The 16993-nt window shown below is 48.0% G+C and overlaps 1 protein-coding gene across 9 annotated transcripts in view; it reads left to right on the forward strand.

Moving 5' to 3' along the window:
• The window catches only part of SMARCA4 (SWI/SNF related BAF chromatin remodeling complex subunit ATPase 4), a 100257-nt gene that overhangs the window by 67213 nt on the left and 16051 nt on the right, over positions 1-16993 (forward strand). For 4 of the 9 annotated variants that reach the window (XM_080674940.1, XM_080674941.1, XM_080674933.1 and 1 more), the window contains 7 exons: positions 444-610; positions 2775-2938; positions 5223-5450; positions 5716-5814; positions 6071-6148; positions 6898-7115; positions 11421-11684. In XM_080674940.1, coding sequence (XP_080531066.1) covers positions 444-610; positions 2775-2938; positions 5223-5450; positions 5716-5814; positions 6071-6148; positions 6898-7115; positions 11421-11684 — 1218 coding nt within the window. Of the gene's footprint in view, positions 1-443; positions 611-2774; positions 2939-5222; positions 5451-5715; positions 5815-6070; positions 6149-6897; positions 7117-11420; positions 11685-16993 lie in introns of all 9 variants that reach the window. The other 5 variants (XM_080674935.1, XM_080674936.1, XM_080674938.1 and 2 more) reach the window with 3 other exon arrangements.

Below are 16993 nucleotides of genomic sequence, written 5' to 3' on the forward strand. Positions count from 1 at the left end.
TCAGTTTCCACATCTGTAAACCGGCGGTAGTAGACTGCAGTGACTGAGAGGAACTGCGGTGACCATTGGCCCTGTGTGTGGCTCAGTGTGGGCACTCTGCAGCGTGAGCTGTGGCTTCTGGTTCTTTAACAAAATGGAGACGTTGCATAGTTACTAATAGCGTCTCTTCTCACAAGTATCCAAGTTGGATGATGATTACATGGCCACCCTTGGCCAAGGATGGCCTGAGTGTATTTTAGTTGGATTGAAATGGCTTTGCTGAATCTTCTTGGGGGTAGGGGATCTGCCTAGGAAGTCACGTGTGTGCCCTTACCCCTGATGACCAGCCCATGTAGGCTGGTTCAATTCAGCCTGGAGACGGGACCGTGCCTCCTCCTTTGCCCACCTACTATGTGCCATTGCTAACGTTGTGTGTATTCTTCCCTCCTCCTTCCGCTCACCAGGCTGGACCTGTACCGAGCCTCAGGGAAATTCGAGCTCCTTGATAGAATTTTGCCCAAACTTCGTGCCACCAACCATAAAGTGCTACTTTTCTGTCAGATGACCTCCCTCATGACGATCATGGAAGATTATTTTGCGTATCGTGGCTTTAAATACCTCAGGCTCGATGGTGAGTCTGACTGAGAGACATTTGTTAAGGGGTCTCATTATCCACTGCTGGCAGAGCTTCTGGCCAGGGTGCCCTCCCTTGCAAGGCAGGACGAGGTCCGAGCCTCTAGGTGTCCCAGCAGGAGTGAGTGCAGCAGCACGCTCAGTCACACAGGCTCTCAGGGCTGCAGGGAGGGCTGTATTCTCCTGCTGTGGGCACAGCTGAGCCAGAGTTCAGGTGATGCTGGAGGGGCTTTCCTGGGCTCTTGGTGCCTTTGTCCTTGGCATCCTCTGCTGGTGCCCTTCTGCCTGTGCAGTGTCCCCAACAGAGAGTTCCAGGGGCTGGCCCTCATTAGGCTGCTGTGAGCCACATGCCCATCTCCACTGCTCAGGTGTCTGTGCCACTGTCACTGATCAGGCCTGAAGCTGGAACCAGGCTTGTTCCTGCGGAAACCTTGAGCACTGAGTGGGAAAGAGAGGAGGGAACTGGATGCTGCAGGGGTAAGAGTAGCAAGACCCTGGGAACTGCTTGGCTGTGACCCTGCACTCTCATAGGGAGGCCTGCGTTCCTGCCTTTACCCCACCACACGGGAGCCTGGGGCAGGAGTGGGCTGAGTGAGATGCTGATAACATCCAGGACCTGTGATGTGACATGTCAGCTGGCCAGGGAGGCCCTAGAGGGAGTCCCCATCCTCTGTCAGATGGTGAGAATGAACGGTGTTCATGAGAAAAATGAACTTGAGTTCCATTGGGGTGAATGTGGTTAAGACAGTTTCTTCATTCCCCGCACAACTCAGAATCTTTAAGTCTATTGCCAAGTCCATCTCCATGGCCAGATGCCCCAAACCTCTGTGTCCCTGTGTTGTCTTTTACTCTGCATCTTGTGGTTTCACACACCACGGACTGGTGGTTGCTGGGCTGATTATCGGTCCCAGAACCTGCCCTGAATCTTGCCTTCCTCAGCCCGTTCTTGGAATTTTGTCCAGGGCAACCTTTAAAAACACAAATCTGATCATGGGTCTTACCTTACTCTTCTCTCTGTGCCTTGGCCTTTCCAGCTGCTCCATCCTTTGGGAGGGCCCGTTCTTTTCTGTGTCACCATCCCAACCCTACAGAGGACAGGCTGTACAGTATTTGGAAAGCATATTTTCACCCACCCCAGTGCCCGTCAACCTCCCCCTTTCCCCTCCTTCCTTCCATGACAAGAGTTATTTCCATAAGAATGAGGATTTTGTGGGTTAAGCATGATTCAACCCTAGTACTTCTCATGGACACTGCCAAATGGATAGAAACTCTAGTAAAGAATGGAGGAAATGGGGCTCAGTGACACAATGTATAAAAATAGAACCTTCCACTATCAGAGTGGTAAGAGCAAGAGTGCAGGTCAGGCACCTGGGGAGGTGGCCCCTCCTCCTGGGCCTGCCCCTGCCCCACTTGAGGCCTCAGCCCCTCCTCAGATCTGTTGCAGCTGTGGGCACATCTGTAGGCCAGGCTCTAGAGGGCGGCAGGCCTTTGCACTGTTCATTGGAACCTGTAGGTGAGTGGCAGGAAGTGTTTAATTTTTGTTTCATCACCAAAAATGACTCCTGAATTTGCCAAGGCACCTCTGCTCTGAGCTGGCAGCAACAGCAACATGAGTACTTACACGCCTCTCTGGTACTCATGATGCTGAGGATCTTGTCCTGGGCCAACACCTGAGAGTCCCTGTAACTCTTAAAAGCCTGTCCTGCCCAAAGGGAAATGAGCCACTGAAATAAGACACCTGTGTGCTTGCATGTAGGCAATTCTCTCTGAAACAAGAAATCTCATTGCAGTAGGTTTGAGGGCAGACTCTTGGCCTCTGGTCAGTTGCTTGTTTTGAGGGTGCGGTGTTATCGAAATTAGCTGGTGGGCAGGGACTGGTGGTAACAATAGCACTGACAGGCAGCCCTTATTGCCTGGGTGTTTGCTGGTCTTCAGCCCCCACCTGGTCGAGTTCTTGCAGCATCCCTGTTTTATACAGAGGAGGCGCAGCCATCTTCATGGGGCTCATTCTTGCCTCTGGGGTGGGGAGAGTGGCTTTTAGTGGTGTCACATGTGGGTGCAGTGTCTGTTCTCCAAAGCACATGTTCCTCTGTGTCTCTCCTTGCCACCGCCTATCTCCCCCTCAGTCACCCCACTAACCCTGTTGGCCTCGTACCTGGCAGGAACCACAAAAGCAGAGGATCGGGGCATGCTGCTGAAAACCTTCAATGAGCCCGGCTCCGAGTATTTCATCTTCCTGCTCAGCACCCGGGCCGGGGGGCTCGGCCTGAACCTCCAATCAGCTGACACTGTGATCATTTTTGACAGTGACTGGAACCCCCACCAGGTAAAAGCCCCTGGCACCCTGGGTGGAGAGGCTTGAGGCGGAGGGAGACCCTGCTGAGCCTCATGAATGCCACTAGCCTCCTTGAAATCTCCCAGGCCCGGGAGCAGCACCTACAATGCCTGAGGCTTTTGGAGAGAAGCCCACATTGTATTCATTCCCCTCTATTTCTCAAACCAAAATAGCTTTTTATTCTGATATGACAAAAATATATTGCATTGTTACATATATAAAAAGAAGCCTGGCCCTAGCTGGTCTGGCTCAGTGGATAGAGTGTCAGCCTGCGGACTGAAGGGTCCCAGTTTCGATTCCGGTCAAGGGGACATGCCTGGATTGTGGGCTTGATCCCCAGTGGTGGGCATGCAGGAGGCAGCCAATCAGTGATTCTTTCTCATCAATGATGTTCCTCTCTCTCTGTCCCTCTCCCTTCTTCTCTAAAAAAAAAAAAAAAGAAAAAAAAGAATCCTGGTATTAACACAAATGTGGACAGAAAATGAAAAAGGCCCCACTCTTATCAGCTGGCAGTAATCATCGCTGTTTTAGTGATGGAAGTCCTAGGCCGTGTGCTTTTGTAAACAAAACTCAGGTCATCTTTTATGCACTTTGTGTACTGCTGCTCTGTTTCTTACCTGTATACACTCCATGGGGGCACATGCCAGTAGGTGCAAGGATGTGATTTTATACATACAATAGTTTTAAAATATTTAATTTTTTCTTTTTAAAAATGGCAAATATCAATAACTCAAAGTAATGTAGAGTCCATTTTTCCCCTTCTCCACCAATCCTGTTCTTCTCTGAGTGTATGCCAGCATCTAATCTGTGTGTTCTGTTTTTCACAAAAATACAGCATTTTCCAGGATGTGTTTCTTCCCTTCAGCTGCTGGGGTGTTTGACCTCTGTGTGAGCATTAGTCAGCTGCTGGCCATCCCAGCTTACAGTGGCCCTTAGACTTTTAACTCAAAGTTCAGTTATCAGACATCTGGGCTCTGGTGTTTGGCATGACCACTAGCCCCCTCAGCGAGCCCTATTATTGCTCTCTCAGAGCACCAGCCAGGTCAACCTTCAGAGGTGGGATTGCTTGGTTCATGGGTGTGTCCCCTTCATAATATGGTTGCTTCTGCCCAAGTGGCCTCCAGAAGGCTCCCAGGTTTCTTTCCCACTGATGGGGTATGAGTATACCCTTACCACAGCCTGGTGGCACCCATTATCAGTGTGTAAATGATAGCCCATCTGATGGACAAATACCCTGGATGTTTGCTAGCATCCTTTTCTACTGTCATCTTGGGGAGTAGTTCCTGCCTGGACTTTGACAACTAGCCAGTTTCCCAAGAGGTGGTTGGGGTGTGCCTCTCCTGTCAGCAAGCAGGAGAGGGAGAAGCTCCTATGGAGCCCTGTCCTCCCTCTGTCACACTGGGTAGTATCAGGGGCACTGAGCTCACTGCAGGGCCTGGTAGCTGCCATCGAGTGCTGGCCCTGCCAGGAAGCATGCTGGCCAGCCAGGGAGCCCAGTAGTGGAGAGAGGACACTCCTGTCTCCCAGCAGGTGTGGCCTCTGTGTCCCCCATTAGGCACTAATTTCGAGCTCAGCCCCAAACAGCACCAGCCCCCTGGCACAATATTTCGTGGGATTTTTCCTGGTTCTGTGCTGGGGATGATGATCCAAATTGGGTTGGCAGTCATGACTATCACTTTATCAGAGCTTGTTCCACACTAGGCACTGGACTGAGCACTCGATGCCCATTCGCTCCTCTCATGCATACAATAGCCAGGAGAGTGGCTCGTGAGACCTGAGGTTCAGAGAGGTTGAGTTCGGGCCTGGTTGCACAGTAAGGAAGTACTAGGGTCCACAACCAAAGTAGGCATTGCCAACATGCTGTCCAGCTTTGCCCCCATCCTGTAAATGGTACCGTGATACAGTCACTGAGCATAGGGCCCTCCTGGGGTAGGCAAGGGGACCCATGCATTTGTGATAGGAGCTGCTTGGGATATAACCACCGACGGGTTGTCTTCCCAAATTGTGCTATCTTCTTGAGCACTTCTCAAGTACCACTAAGATAGAAAGTGGCACTTCTGCAGGAACTCAGGATGAAATCTTCCTGGCACAGGCTCCACATCCTGTACCTGAACTCGCAGCCAGGCGACTGCTGGTTGGGACTAGCAGAATGGCCAGGCAAGAGGCAGGCACAGAATAATCAAAAGGCCCTGCCTCTCCCAATGGCTTCGCAAGGTCGACCTCCCCTTAAAACTCTAAAGTGCTTGCTCGGGACTGACCAGTGTTTCTTCCCCAGGACCTGCAAGCGCAGGACCGAGCCCACCGCATTGGGCAGCAAAACGAGGTGCGCGTGCTCCGCCTCTGCACAGTCAATAGTGTGGAGGAGAAGATTCTGGCTGCGGCCAAGTACAAGCTCAACGTCGATCAGAAGGTGATCCAGGCTGGCATGTTTGACCAGAAGTCCTCCAGCCATGAGAGGCGTGCCTTCCTGCAGGCCATCCTGGAGCACGAGGAGCAGGACGAGGTGAGGGCAGCACTGGCCCCAACCCCCTCCCCAGCGTGAGTGGTGAATGCATGAGCAGCTTTCATTTTTGTTTTTTTACCTTTTTTGCACTATTTTTTTTTCTTTTTTCTTTTTTTGCATCCCTTTGGAGTAAAGGGAGTGTGGGCTGAAAGGAAAGAGGATGAGTACTTGCTTTTTCTTTGAGGTGGTTTTTTTTTTTCTAAACTGCTGGTGAAAGACGCTGGATTGACAGCCCTGGAGACTGAAGTCCTCTATTTATCCACAGAGCAGACACTGCAGCACGGGCAGCGGCAGTGCCAGCTTCGCCCACACTGCCCCTCCGCCAGCGGGCGTCAACCCCGACTTGGAGGAGCCACCTCTAAAGGTGAGAGGGGTAGTTCAGTCTCCATGCCCATTCAATCCTCGGCTTCTCGGCTGAGACGGCCAGCAAGGGCCCTGATCCCACGGAGCGTGCGTGTGCGTGTGTGTGTGTGCCTCTTGCTGCTGTGTGGGTCGCCATCCACTGCAGCCGGACTGGGACCACCAGCTCATTTCCCATGGACGCCGCCGCTCTCCTCCGAGCCCGGCCACCGCCCATCCTAGCCTCTCCACCCTTGAACTAATCATGTGAAATCTTGTAGGAAGAAGATGAAGTGCCCGACGATGAAACTGTGAATCAGATGATTGCCCGGCACGAAGAGGAGTTTGACCTGTTCATGGTAAGCACCACAGGCGGGAGTTGAGGTGGCATTTCCACCTCACACACCTTTAGGGAGCTCAATTTTCCACCCATATGAAACGGAGCCTGGAGAGGTTCACATGCCCTGCCCTGATCACCTCAAACAGAGCAAAAACTCCCAGTGACGTTGGAGTCCCTGGGTGATAATGGAGCCAGAGGTGGCCCCACAATGCCTCCTAATTCACCCATCTTTCGTCCATGTTCTAAGGGTGTCAGAGGGGTAGTGGTACACACACATAGCCACCATCCTTCTCATTTGTGACCCTCAGTCCCCAAATTCCTGTCCTCTTGAATTTGTTGAGGCACCCTTGAGGTTCCCTTTAAGGGAGTATTAACACTGTCCAAAGCTAAGGGTCTGGTGAACACCTTGGCCACCAATACCTCATGCTTCTGGTGAGAAGTATGGTATTAGTTTGGGCTGTTGGCCCCGGCAGGCTTTGTGCCTCCTGGCAAGACTATACCTTGAAGCTGTCACCCCATTTAGGCTCCCTTATGCAATCTGCCAGTCCTTTCCAGTTTTATCTGTCCCTAAAGCAGAGCCCCTAGCCAGGGCCTGATGTAAGCGCCAGGCCACCTTGGCCTTAGCAATACCCAGAGCTGCTGTTTAACTACTGTTGGGCCATTGGTCCCCGAGACAAAGAAGCAGCCCCTTATCAACATCCCTTGAATGTCCTCCTGGCTCTCCCTGTGCTGATGCCTCCCCTTGTCCACACCCTCCTCGCTCTCCAGCGCATGGATCTGGACCGCAGGCGTGAGGAAGCCCGCAACCCCAAGCGGAAGCCACGCCTGATGGAGGAGGATGAGCTCCCCTCGTGGATCATCAAGGACGATGCGGAGGTGGAGCGGCTGACCTGCGAGGAAGAAGAAGAGAAGATGTTTGGCCGTGGTTCCCGCCACCGCAAGGAGGTGGACTACAGTGACTCACTGACGGAGAAGCAGTGGCTCAAGGTATATGCCAGAGATGGCCGGCGAGGAGCAGGGCTGGGGGAGGAGAGGCTCACACCACTATAGCTTGGCCTTTGTCCAAAACCTGAGCATGTTCCCTTCAGCCATTCTTGGCTTTCATTCACGACAGCAGCACTTCTAACATAGGGTCAGGTTTGCTCAATTCCTCCTGACCAGAGACAGGAAAGAGCACCAGTGCCATCCCCAAGTAGTATGAAACTCACTGCTTGTATGTAATTGGCCTCTTCTGTGTGAGGGTTCACCTCTTCATGAGGTTAGAGTAAAACATTGCCGATCTCAGCACGGTACAGGTCTCCTGAGTGCCGGTCCATAGGAAACACAGCCAGAGATTAGTGAGCATCCAGTTGCCCTGCAAGCTGGTCAGGAATGCTGATGGGGTCAGGTAGCCCCACTTTGGACACATCACCGCAATAGTACGTCACCCTTAGGACCTGGACTCCTAGCCAGGCTGGGAAGGAAGGAGGAGGAAGTGAGCTGCTGATGAGACTGCAACCACAGTTACTCATAGAGGTGATGTCAACACTTGTTTTCAGCAGGTAGCACCCAGCCCTGTAGCTATAGTTGCAGAATGCTGAGTCAGGGCCCCAGCCCAGGGCCCACTACATGTACACTGGGATTATAGTGATAAATCTGACCCCTCCCCATGTTTGGGGGCTCAGTGCAGAGGTAATGATTAAAAATCCAACCTGGAAGTTGTTTCATAAAAATGTCCCTGAAGCAACTGTTCCCAGAAGGTTGGTGATGGCTTTTGCTGCACCCTGCTGAGTGCCACATCCCAGAATGAGAGGTGCGGCCTCTGGTTGTACATCCTAGGGTTGGTTCCCTTGGGTTAACTGGGACCTGGTCCCTTCCTACAAGCTCAGATAACCCCAGACTTGGAAACTCGCCCACTGAGATATGCATGAGAGGGGCTGTTGAAACATGCCAGGGAACCAGGCAAACTTTTGTGAGAGGTGGGTGTAGTGTCCTGTTTTCTGGCCCAGGGCTCCAGGGCCAAGAAGAAAACTCCGGATGAGGGAACTTAGGCCCAGTTATAGATCTGTATCAGCTTCCATGGACCATTACCAGCCCCACATTTTTGAGACAGTGAGTGCCTTTTGCCATATGCTACTGATGTTTTGTATACTTTTTTTGAGGTATAATTTATATACTGTAGAATTCACCCATTTAAGATGTACAAGTCAATGGTTTTTACAGTATTTACAAATCAATTTTAGAACATCCTCATTATCCCAAAAAAGAAGCCCTTTCCTCTTTAGCTGTCTTCCTTCCCTTTATTCCCCTTTGCCCTTGACAGTCACCCTATTCTGGACATTACATATAAATAACACCATGTAACATGTGATCCTTTGATGTCTGGCTTCTTTCACGAGGTAAAATATTTTCATGGTTTATCCATGATGTAGCACATACTCTTTCTTTTCAAGGCTGAATTATGTTTTATTGTACGGATATACCACATTTTTTTATCCATTCATCAGTTGATAGACACTTCGGTTGTTCCCACTTTTTGGCTATTGTGAAAAATGCTGCCACATATGTACACGTTTTGTGAGGACATGTGTTTTGATTTCTCTCAAGTATATACTAAAAGTGGAATTACTGGGTCTCAAATGGTAATTCTATGTTTAACCTTTTGAGGGGCTGCCTGTTTTCCAAAGCAGTTGCACCATTTTACATTCACACCAGCAGGATATGAGAGAATTTCTCCACATCCTTATTAATATTTGTTATTATCTGTCTTTTTTATTTTATTTTAATCATTCCAGTGGTATAAAGTGGTGTCTCTTTGTGGTTTTGAGTTCCATTTTTCTAGTGGCTAATGGCACTGAACATCTTTTCATGTGCTTATTAGCCACTTGTATATCTTTTTTATAAGTCTCTTATCAGATGTGTGATTTGCAAATATTTCTCCTGATCTGTGGTTTATCTTCTTCATGGTTTCCTTTGGAGCATAGAAGTTTTTAATTTTGATAAAGCCCAGTTTATTTTTCTCTTATTGCTTATCTTTTGGGATCTTGTCTGAGAATCTCTCACCAGATGCAAGGTCACAAAGATTTATCCCTATATTTTTTTTCAAGTTTTAGAGTTTCAGCTTTTACATTTATGCCCATGATCCTCTAAGTTCATTTTGTATATAGCAGTAATTTAGTGTCCAACTTCATTCTTTTACCTGTGGATATCCAGTGGTCCTAGTACCATTTGTTGAAAAGACTCTTCTTTCCCCATTGAGCACATAGCTTTTTATATGTCATACTCAATAAAATTTACATTAATAATAAATATGTTTGCCCAAAACAGGCACTCTCCTCTCTTAGTAGTGGATGTGTAATGGGCACCACTTTTTTGACAGACACTCCTATGCCCTATGTGCCACAATCGTTCAGAATGTTCCTGGCTCTTGCCTTGCAGGCCAGGGGATCAGAAACCCCAGTATTAGATATTCCTAGGGCTGCCATAACAATTACCACATACTTGGTGGCTTAAGACAACAGTAATTTATTCTCTCACAGTCCCAGAGGACTAGGATTCTAAAGTCCAGGTGTCAGCAGGACCCTGTTTCTTCCGAAGGCTTTAGGGGAGGAGACTTCTATGCCTCTTTCAGCTTGTGGTCGCCCTGGCATTCCTTGGCTTGTGGCCCCATCATTCCACTCTGCCTCCACCTTTACATGGCTTCTACCCTGTGTCTCTGTATGGCCTTTCTATCTCTCATAAGGTCACCCTCATTGGATTTTGGGCCCACCCTAACACAGGATGAACTCATCTTGCTAGATTCTTAAGCAATTACATCTGCAAAGATTTTATTTTCAAATAAAATAACATTTTGAGGTCCCATTTGGATATGAATTTTGGGGACAGTATTTTTTTTTTTTTAATCTTCACCCAAAGATATTTTTTTCCATTGATTTTGAGAGAGAGGAAGGGAGGGGAGGGGAAGAAAGAGAGAGAGAAACATTGATGTGAGAGAAACACATTGATTGGTTACCTCCCACATGCGCCCAGACCAGGGCCGGGATTAGACCTGTAACCCAGGTATGTGCCCTTGACCGAAATTGAACTTGTACCTCTGGTGCTCGGGCCGATGTTCCAACCAGGGTGGGGGACAGCATTTCACCTACCTCACTGGGCCTGCAGTACATGCCCTCCCCTGTGCTGACCTTTCAGTCCCTCCTGCCTGCCACAAGCCCTCCATATTGTTCCTTTGGCCTGGATGTCTTTTCTCTTCCCCACCCCCCTTTAGTTCTCAGCTTCTGTGCCACCTCTTCTAGGAAGCTCTCCTGAACCTCTAAGCAGGACAGGTCTGCTCCACAATCAGAGCACCACTCACCCTTCTTCCTGGCACTTGACCCATGGTTGTCACCACATTTGTGGGAAGTCTGTCTGATAAGTGTCCATCTGATTCTGTTCAGTGCTGTGTCCTCTGTGCTAGCCCCACTGCCCATTTCACAGTCACAGCTGATAAATGAGAGACGAATGACCAGCACAACCCTTTGAGTCCAGCCCCCGTCCCTTTATGATTCCAATCTCCCCTGGAAACCTGGCTTCCCTTCCCTTTGTTTTAAAAGTGCCAATTATTAAGAATGAATAAATCAGGATCATTTTAAAATTAACATTGTACGTGTTGATGTCCTTCAATTCAGCAGCTTCACTTCTGTAATCTGTACAGAAAAGACAGATGCCAGTCATGGCATTACGTAGAATTTAGAAATAACCCAATTCCCATGAACAATTATGGCCCTTTTTGCAATAAAATACTAAACAGGCATTAAAAATTATGTTGCAGAAAAACGACAGGAAATGCATCCAGGATATAGTAAGCAAAAACATGAGTCATGGTATGGTACGTGGATACAGTTCCATGCTGTCTCAGTTGTGCACATGTACATGGGAAGGGCAAGGAGATCTTGGAGTGGATGGTGGTGGTGGCTGCACAAATTGTGAATGTACCTAATGCCATTGAGCTGCGCACTGAAAACCTGTTTCACCCCAAATTTTATAAAACGATGCAGCGGGTCCAGAGAAGTGTTAAACAGTGTCACCTCTGGGTGGAGGGATACAGGAGTCCATTACACGGGAGTGAAGATATGACTGATTTTTAAAGTACAACCCCCTATTTGTGAAGGACAGGCATGGGTGGGATGTGCTCTGGCCTTTTGTGGCCTTTTGTGGCCTTTTGGAGCCTGTGAGAGCCCTGGTGTGTGTCCTGCCCCAGCCAGAACCCACGGGTTTGCGTTGCGGCCTCTGCTTGTCAACCTCGGTGCTGGCTGTCCTATTTTACCACTATTGACCCTGAAGGCCATCGAGGAGGGCACGCTGGAGGAGATCGAAGAGGAGGTTCGGCAGAAGAAATCATCGCGAAAACGCAAGCGGGACAGCGACGCCGGCTCCTCTACCCCGACCACCAGCACCCGCAGCCGCGACAAGGACGAGGAGAGCAAGAAGCAAAAAAAGCGCGGGCGGCCACCTGCTGAGAAGCTTTCCCCCAACCCTCCAAACCTCACCAAAAAGATGAAAAAGATCGTGGATGCTGTCATCAAGTATAAGGACAGGTAAGCTGAGGAATGGGGTGGGTGTGTGGATGCTGGGGATCCTCAGAGGTGCCTTTCCTGGCCTCCCATGTGCCTGTGAGACCATTCCACAGTCATTGGTTAAACAAGGAAGCATACAAGTGGTGTCAGCATGGGGAGAGGGAAATAAAGTGTGGTGGGGAGGCCAAGGAACTCTGATGAAAGGAGGCCTGGGATAAGTTCTCCAGCAGAAGCAACAGCAAGTGGAGAGGCCCCAGGATGATGAGGTGTGGCTGGCGAGATTGAGGTTAGTGATGAGGCGAGGTGGAAGGAGAGGAGTTCTGTGCTGTGATGGGTGCCAGTCTTATGGACGACACTCATAACTATGGTGGAAGCCAGAGTTGCTGGAGCTGAAAGGGTTTCTGTTCCTTCTATAGACTACCCCACCCTCACTGTCCTGTCCCCATACTTGCATGACAAGCCCAGTTTTCATGCTGGGCCATTGGAGGCCCGCCATGTGTTGACTGACGGCTCCAGGCACTGTGAGCCCTGTCCTCACAGGCACCAAACACAAGAGAATATGTGTTTTCAGCTTCAGTGGATCTGTTTGTGGAGCACAAGTACCATTTAAGTAATAAGAAAATAATGGTTCTCCTGCAGCCCTCCAAGGAGAATGTGCACATTCTGCTAGTGCAGGGTGGGCATGTGGAGCTGCAGAGGGTGGCCAGGGATGCACGGCCTGCACCTCGCCCAGAACTCTGTTTGTGCTCCTGCTCTCCAGTGTCTTATTCCACTTTCTGGTACATACCAGCCCATATGACTCTCTCCATAGCATAAGGGTTGTACGGCTCGATTTTATAGTAATGCTTTGCAGTTAGTCGTGAAGCAAAGTAAGGGAGAATTTTAATCTGTAGCAGTGGAAAATGCCAAGGTGTGAACCATTAGCACATTATTTAGAGAGATTTCTTACCAAACTTGACATTTTGGGGGGGGTGACAACTGGTATCCAAATAAAAAGTACAAATTGACCTTTAAAAAGAATCTTATTCTCTGGCCGGTTTTCTCAGTGGTTAGAGCATTAGCATGGAATGGTCCTGGGTCCCATTCCTGGTCAAGGGCACATATCTGGGTTGTAGGTTTGATTACCAGCCCCAGTTGGGGTGTATGTGGGAGGCAACCAATTGATGTGTCTCTCTCACTTCGGTTTCTCTTTCTCTCCCTTTCCCTCTCCCCCTTCTCCCCTCCCTCCCTCCCTCCCACTCTCTCTAAACAACCAATGAAAAAATATCAAGTAAGGATTAACAACAAAAAATACCTTATTATAGCCCTGGCTGGTGTGACTCATTTAAGTGTCGCCCCATGCACAGAAAGGTCGCCGGTTGGATTCCCGATCAGGGCACATACCAGGTTGCAGGTTCGGTCCCCGGTTGGGGTGCCTACAGGAGGCAGCCGATGGATGTTTCTCTCTCACATCAAAGTTTCTCTATTTTCCTCTTCCTTCCTCTTTAAAAATCAATAAAAAAACTTTTTTTTAAAATCATTATCAAAGAGGAACAAATGATGAACTAAAAAAATGGCATATGCAAGTTCATCTGCTCAACCTAAAAATGTAATTAGTGTCAATATTAAGAAGAAAATATTGATGCTAATTTGCTAACTTGACCTTAGAGGGAAGTTCCACAAAGAAAAATGTAAAAGGTGAAATATTGAATGTGTAAAAATCCAATGAAAACAGTAGACTCCACCCTGCCCAGTTAGTTCAGTTGATTGGAACATCATCATGTGCACCAAAAGGTTGTAGATTGGACTTCTGGTCAAGGCACCTGCCTAGGTTGCGGGTTCCATTCCCAGTCAGGGTGTGTGCAGGAGGCAGCCAACCAATGACAAAGGACATATCCTAGGGTGAGGATTAAAAAGATTCTCTCTAAAAAAAACAAAACAGTAGAGGCCATGTTTTTTCCTTAATGATGTTCCTCTGAGGGAAACTTAAAATTACCAAAATGAAGAAGACCCTTGAAGGTCAGTGGGGCAAGGATGGACTTTACGGAAAGTCATGCTGGTCTTTTGGATATCCATATGGAGAAGAACCTTGACGCTGCCTCACATCATGTACATACATTAGTTTAAAATAGATAATAGATATAAATGTGAAAGGTAATGTTCTAGAAGAAGGCATGGGAGAAACTCTTCGTGGCCTTGAAGTAGGCAGACTTCCTCAACAGGACACAAATGTCACTACCCATAAAAGACTTCACGAAAAATAAGAACAACTGTTCATCAAAAGACACACTGCCCGGCTGGTGTGGCTCAGTGGTTGAGTGTTGTTGACCCATGAACCCAGAGGTTGCTGGTTTGATATCTGGTCAGGGCACATGCCCAGCGTTTCAGGCTCGATCCCCAGTGGGGGACGTGCTCGAGGCAGCCGATGGATGATGTTTCTCTCATTAATGTTTCTATCTCTATCCCTCTTCCTTTCTCTCTAAAACGTATTTTTTAAAAAAGGCACACTCACAATGATAGTGAAAACTGCCACAGACTTGGGAAAAAACACCCAATTTTAAAATGGGCAAAAGGCATGAACACACATCTTCTGGAAGAAGATGTTTCCATGAGCAATCAGCATATGAAAAGGTGATGGGGATCATTGCTTCAACAACATCAAATGAGTGTGAGATGCCTGAACAGAGTGGCTACAGTTCCTTTGAGTGTATGGAGCAGTTGTACCTCACACTACCCAAGATGACAAAGTTCAACATAAAGATGAACTTTCTGACCCAGCAACTCCAACCCAGGAGAGCTGAGTGCATGTCCCCCAAAAGACTTGTACAAGCACGTCCACAGCAGCTACGATAGTAACTGCCCCCAGTGAAGTAGCCCAAATAGTGTCCACCTCCAGGAGAACGTGTCGATGGCCCAATTGTACAGCAGAATTCTAACAGCCACAAAACCAGAAATACCACTGCTCCTTCGAAGACTCTTACATTTTGTTGAATGAAAGAAGCCAGAAACTAATGAGTACCTACTGTGTGCTTCCAGTTATTTGAAGTTCAGAAGTTGGTCCACAATGATGGGCATTGAATAGTGGTTATGTCAAGATGGAGAATTGACAGGGAAAGACCATGAGGGAGCTTTCTGGGGTATTGGGAATATTTTATCAGTCTGAGTGTATACGTGAAAATGTTCATAAAGGTATATACTTAAGATGTGTGCACTGTCCTGTATAAGGTTATACCTCAATTTAAAAAGAAACACTTGGAGCCCAGCCAGCATGGCTTAGTGGTTGAGGGTCGACCTATGAACCAGGAGGTCATGGTTCAATTCCTGATCAGGGCACATGCCCAGGTTGCGGGCTCGATCCCCAGTGTGGGGCGTGGAGGAGACAGCCAATCAATGATTCTCTCTCATCATTGATGTTTCTCTCTCTCTCCCCCTCCCTTCCTCTCTGAGTTAATAAAAATATATAGAAAGAAAGAGAGAGAGAGAGGAAGAGAGAAAGAAAGAAAGAAAGAAAGAAAGAAAGAAAGAAAGAAAGAGAAATGGCAGCCTGAATTTGTTAATGGGGCATTAGATATTTTCAAACCAAAAAAATATGTCAAATATCAGTCCACTTTCTTAGTCATCATCCTACAACTCACTGAAAAACCTTTCTCAGTCTCATATTTAGCTGTATACCATACGCCTAAAAATGGCTTCCACAACAAATAGTTGTTCTCCCACCCTGTGTAAGGTTGGATGAGAAATCAGCCAATAAATGAAATTTAGCTTTTAGGGTTCAGTGACCCCCTTGTAAAGACTGTTCTATTGCAGAATGCTGAGATCCTGGTAAGGATTCTGAGATCCAGTTTGATGCTCCCAACTGATGTCAGACCCATGTGGCAGGACACCTTATCAGAGGGTATGATGGTTTACACTTAATCTCACATCCCCCTGGTATGAATAGTGTCACAGAACTTGGAGTTCTCCATTAGACAAGGAAGAACTATAAAGGAGTTACAAGGGGAACTGCAAATGTGACCATTAAGGGAAGCTACCATGCCCTGGCCTTGAGAAGCATTTGGTTCGAATTTGGAGACGGCTGTCCACTTGCTATTTTGCTGGTGGTCATACAGGAAGAGATCGAGTTGCACATAAACTCAGGAAAACCGGCGGTTTTCCTGCTTGAAAAGTTACCTCATTTGGCAGATACTTTCAAAGACGTTTGGGAACAAAGTTTACCTACTGAATGGATAATATTTCTGATGTTCTTAACAAACTGAATTTGAAGCCATGGGGAAAACAACAATGTGGTTCACCCTGTTGAGGTGTTAAGTGACAGTCCATAGACCACCCTCACTTCTGCAGAGGTCAGGGGTCCCCAAGACCACCCTCAGGCTTTAGGATTCTCTAGAAAAAATCTCAGAACTCTCTGAAAGGTGTTATACTCATGATTATAGTTTATTAATTATAGCAAAAACATACAGATTAAAACCAGCTAAAGGAAGAGGTACATGGAGCAGCATCCAGGAGAGCTCCACACCTTGAGCTTCCTCGCCCCACAGAGTCCCAGACAGCACTGGCAACATCATGAAACAACGGGCACAGAGCATTGCCAGCTGGGGAATCCTCAGTGTCTTGGGTTTTTATTGGAATTTAGTCACATAGACACGACTGACGTCTCCAGCCCCTTTGTAGGTCGAGCTGATACCATACAACCCAGTGCCCCTGCCCTAAATCACATTCTCAGAATATCTGGACCCAATCAGGCAGGACACTCCAGGGGGCGTTGAGAGATGGTCTCCCAGGAGCCAAGGACAAAGGTCAGACCTCTCTCTGGGCCGGGATAAATTTTTTTGCAACTACATGTCACACACCGGGAAGATTCCAAAGGACTGGTCACTGCGCCACACCAAAGAACTGGGGTGGGATAAAATTGGAGGTTGCCTAACTCTCACTTTCTTGTCTCAAACTTCCAATTGCTCCATTCCAAAAGAGAAAATGAAACATCTGAATTTTTTTTTTTTCATTGCTTTCCAGAACACTATAATTAGCTAAATTCTATACTTAAGTTCAGTCTAGAGCAGTGGTTGGCAAACCGCGGCTCGTGAGCCACATGCGGCTCTTTGGCCCCTTGAGTGTGGCTCTTTCACAAAATACCACGTGCGGGCGCGCACATACAGTGCAATTGAAACTTCGTGGCCCATGCGCAGAAGTCAGTTTTCGGCCTGGGTAAGTCTATTTTGAAGAAGTGGCGTTAGAACACTCAAGGGGCCAAAGAGCCGCAGGTGGCTCGCAAGCCGCGGTTTGCTGAACACTGGTCTAGAGCCTGAGGAGAAAATGAATTGTTACAACTTGGTTTTTCCTAGACCCCAAAG

The sequence above is a fragment of the Plecotus auritus genome (genome assembly GCF_963455305.1).
Source record: "Plecotus auritus genome assembly, chromosome: 6".
NCBI classification, from domain to species: domain Eukaryota; kingdom Metazoa; phylum Chordata; class Mammalia; order Chiroptera; family Vespertilionidae; genus Plecotus; species Plecotus auritus.